This window comes from Octopus bimaculoides, chromosome 1 (genome assembly GCF_001194135.2).
Source record: "Octopus bimaculoides isolate UCB-OBI-ISO-001 chromosome 1, ASM119413v2, whole genome shotgun sequence".
NCBI lineage: Eukaryota > Metazoa > Mollusca > Cephalopoda > Octopoda > Octopodidae > Octopus > Octopus bimaculoides.
The window spans coordinates 15,972,831-15,977,312 of record NC_068981.1 but is presented as its reverse complement, the minus strand read 5'-3'; the positions used below and the strand labels follow the sequence as shown (position 1 = coordinate 15,977,312).

Below are 4,482 nucleotides of genomic sequence, written 5' to 3'. Positions count from 1 at the left end.
ACACACACACACACACACACACACACACACACACACACACACACACACACACACATATATATTTATAAATACATATATATATCTATATCTTAGAAATATGTTCCAAAAAAGAAAATAGAAACTACACGTGGAAAAGTTAGGAGGAAAGGAAGAAGAAAAAAACGAAAAGGCACATTGAATATAAAAAATAAGGGCTTTTCTATTAAAAGTAGCGATCAATAAATACAATTAGATGGATTAGGGTAGAATTAAAAGGAATTAAATTCATTATTTTGAATTGTTAAAGGGATTCAAAGTCAAACCGGTGTCGTCATTGTTGTTCACTGGCTTTGAATGCGCACCGACGCACCGATTATCAAACGGTTTCGGGTCTACTAGTCCCTGAATTAAAAGATTGTGTAAGGGAGGTAATTAGTTCTGGACGTGGTGCAATTAGGTCTATATAAAACTGCAGTATGAAAGGTATAGGAAATGTATGGGTGTTAGTGGAATTTTCGGTAAGGTTAGTAGTGTTCTGTATTATGTTGGATTCATGTTAAGTTGTGGATGATATTTATTGATGAAAGTTGCTTCTTTATTTATGCTTTGCTGTACTCAGGTGCTCTGTGAACATTGATAGAAGGGGAAAATTAGGAAATTAGGATTAAGGTTCTCAGCACACCTATCTATGTGTTCACTGACGTATATCTGCCTGTATTGTGGGCGGCGGATTTGTTCTTTGTGAAGAGTGGTTCTTCGGCGGAGTGATATTCTTGTTTGGTCAATACACACACACACACACATATATATATATATCCTATGCATTCTTATGTATACTTTATGTGCGTAAGAATGGTGATATAATATCTATGAAACGGCCAACAAGACTATGAAACAGCTGTAAAGGAATGGAATAAACATCTACTCTCTTACGTCGCTTCTTTTATATTCATATGTATACATGTATATATTCTTCTATTATATTCATATATATATATTCATGTATATATTCATATATATACATGCATTATTCTACATAAATTTTACATATATTATATACACAAACAAACACGCACAGATATATATATATATATGTAGATGTAATATGCAATATGTGTATAATATATATATTACATATACAAATGCACGCACACACACATGCACTCATATATACTCTACACAGGCACAGGTGTATATATGTGTATATGCACGTTTACACGCACATAGGACTGACATATACACATACATAAACTGTGTTGGTCCGTCTCTGCATTTAATTGGTATGTACCGATTCCATATTTGACAATATATACAACACGTAAAAGAACACTAACATCACAATGTGATGGAAAAATAATGGAAACGCACGTATTACACACTTATAAATACGTGTGTATATATGTATAATATAAATATTCATATCGAATGCTTATCAATATTACCTTTAGTACCATACAGCAATGCATCTTATGGACAGTGGTTTTCCTGTCCGATTTTCATTTTTATTTGAAAATCTAGTTTCATTGTATCGCTAATACCAATGTGTGACCCACCGACCGTTTACTTACCCATTAAAATATATTGTTTGTGCACAATCAAAATGTAAGTTATATAATGGTAAATATTTGCCAAATAAACTACATATTTAATAGTGTTCTGGACATATATAACATATAAGATAGTTATGTTATTTTAATGACTTGTCATTCTTGTTTTTCTCTTTGTATTCGTAAAAATGAAACATTCCCGTTTCTTTACCTATTGTGTCATTGATAGTGTAGTATAAACTGGATATTGAATAGAAACATATGATTGTAAATGCTTTGAGTGAATATTGCTGTCATAAATTTAGTAGTGAATGTATAACGTCTAGGTAATGGATTAGATTGATTGCCCAATAAAATACATCATTATACAAGGTTTATTGTATTTTCCAAAGATATTACTTGTTTGGAGTTAAACTGCGCCTTAGTGATTTTGAACCAATAAATGCGATGGCGTTTGATCTGTGATGTTTAAAAGAATAGGATCTTGTTCTCTCATAATGTACTGCAGTTCTCTTTTTTTTTCTTTCTCTCTCTTTGTCTGTCTGTTTCTCTCGCTCTCATTCTCCGCTTCTCTTTATCTCGAAATATTTGTCTTACATCTTTCTTTCAACTGATTGAAGTTAAAGTCCCTTGTCACTTACATTATATGAATTATAGTATCGATGTTTCTCGCATATTGATTGAATTCTGCTTAGTAGCTGAGTAAACTCGTCTTTTGTAACCATTACAGACGTATAATTTGCACAAAGTAGACAGTCTGCATTATACATACATTACGCACATACAATTTGTAATTATAAATGGTGCTAATGATTTCGCATTCTGAACACTTTTAACTACGGACTAGAATCTTTTTTTATTTTTTAAATTTATATTACCTGAACTTATTTACATACTATAATCACTATAATTCTATGTCTTCACTGATGTTCCACATTACTTCTTTAACATTTCATAGTGTCTCTCACGTAGATGTTTCCATAAAGACATAGACGAATGCACAATGTAGAGTCATTTCCAAAGAGAGATAAGTTGATCCAAAATACAGTGTAAAATCCTCTTTTATTAATGTTAACATAAACAATAAACTATTTCTTGACAAGTACAAAATAAAATAAAAAAAAGACTTGCGATTGTGCTTTGTTCAAGATTCTCTCTATATAATCCCGTGTGTTTGAATTGGTGCATGATTGCAGGTGCTTGTTGGTAAATTCTAAAGCTGTTCTGTATCGTTTCATTGAAGTTATTGAGAGAAAGTTTTCTGGTTCTTTTTCAGTGGAAGTTTACAAATAAACTGAGTGAGGGAATTTTACAGGACAACTCGTACACTCTGCGCCGTTTGGTGATGATTTTACATGTGTTGAGATGTAGGCAGCAGTGTTGGGCTCTCATGACAGGCAGACGATAAATACATTACTACTTCTGTACTTCTTGCTGCTGCTGCCGATACTGCCGCTGCCGAAACATCAACAACATCAGCAACTACAACTTTTAATTGCTTCTACAACGAAATCACCAACAAAATTTATTACGCATTAATTTTAAGATTAAAAAAAAAAAATCAGAGAAATTTATCCTCACGAATAACGTTTACAACAGATGTCAAAATGTTAAATGATTAGAATGAATAAAATTGATATTATTTCCTTCAACAAAAATACCAATATAGGAAAATTCGTTTCTGCGAAACAGATTACATTTAAAACCCTAACAACAGCGTTCACCGCCCCAAATGCTACCACAATCAACAACAAGGTCGTCCGTAGAGATACCACAAAGCAACAACTACTACCAAAAGTAATACCACCGCCACCAGCAACAGCATCAACAGCAACAACTGCAAATCTACAAGGGAGCCTCAGTGTGGTCTTTCGATACACTAGATGTAGTATCCAAATTTCCCTCAAATTACACTCTACACTACTAACGTAAAATGGAAGGACCCAACTGGCAATTATAGCTCTAGATATAGAAAAAATGATGGAATTCTCTACTGCTGGAATATTTTTGGTCAACATAGTTACGCTCAGTAAAAGCTGTTTTGGGATTGCACAAAAAAGCTTAAGAACGAGAGTATGAACAATGTTACAACTATTAGATGTATTAGTAACACATACACCACGAATATTATCGTCACAACAAATGCCATTCTTAGAAATAAATAATTTGTCAAAATAAACGATTAAAACTGCTGCAACTAGTGTATATATGACAATAATTTTTCAAAAGTGAACCAATTTGAAATGAATCTCGAATAGACCACAAACAAAAACATGGTAACAGTAACAGAAAACTTGAACAAATACACTAACATTATAAATGCTATGAAATCGGGGATTGCCAGAAATAGTGTCTATGTTTACAATTTCTATGTTTTGCATCTGTATTCTCTTCTTCAGCTGTGATATAATTCTGGTATATAATAGACATGGTATAATCCAATATGTAAATATCTGATTATACTATGTAATGTACGGTATAATGCGATATAATACATATATAACACAAAATAGCAATAACTTACACAACGCAATCATGGATACATATATAGGAAATTGTTCACAGACGCACACATGCGTACATATATGCATATATGCACACATAAATATACACACACAAGCATAGACATGCACACAGACAAGCACACTCAGACATACACAGATATACACAAACGCATACGCACACACACATATATGTATGTTAAACGAAAATAATACTCAGCTTATTTGGTTAGTGTTACATATACCTAATAAGAGTGGGACTGAGCTGCACATAACTTAAAGTTTCCTACGTGCGTAGAACACAGTTGCATCAGATATCTGATCCGATGAAAGTGTTCTACACGTCGGAGAAATTTGAGGTCATGTGGAAGTGAACCAAACTTTTACTAAATGCATGAGTGTTTGTGTATGTGTGTGTATGCATCTGTGTATGTGTGTGTGTGTTTGTGCTTGTG

The 4,482-nt window shown here is 32.9% G+C and overlaps 1 protein-coding gene across 4 annotated transcripts in view; it reads left to right on the top strand.

Annotated features, from left to right (window-relative positions):
* LOC106876580 (glutamate receptor 2) overlaps positions 1–4,482 on the top strand; it is a 737,813-nt gene that overhangs the window by 558,937 nt on the left and 174,394 nt on the right. Inside the window, exon 17 of one of the 4 annotated variants that reach the window (XM_052978624.1) lies at positions 2,803–4,412. The exons of the other annotated variants lie outside the window; for them this stretch is intronic. Within the exon in view, the coding sequence (XP_052834584.1) occupies positions 2,803–2,934 (132 nt within the window). The 3' untranslated portion in view covers positions 2,935–4,412. Of the gene's footprint in view, positions 1–2,802; positions 4,413–4,482 lie in introns of those variants that run through there. 4 annotated transcript variants of the gene reach the window in all.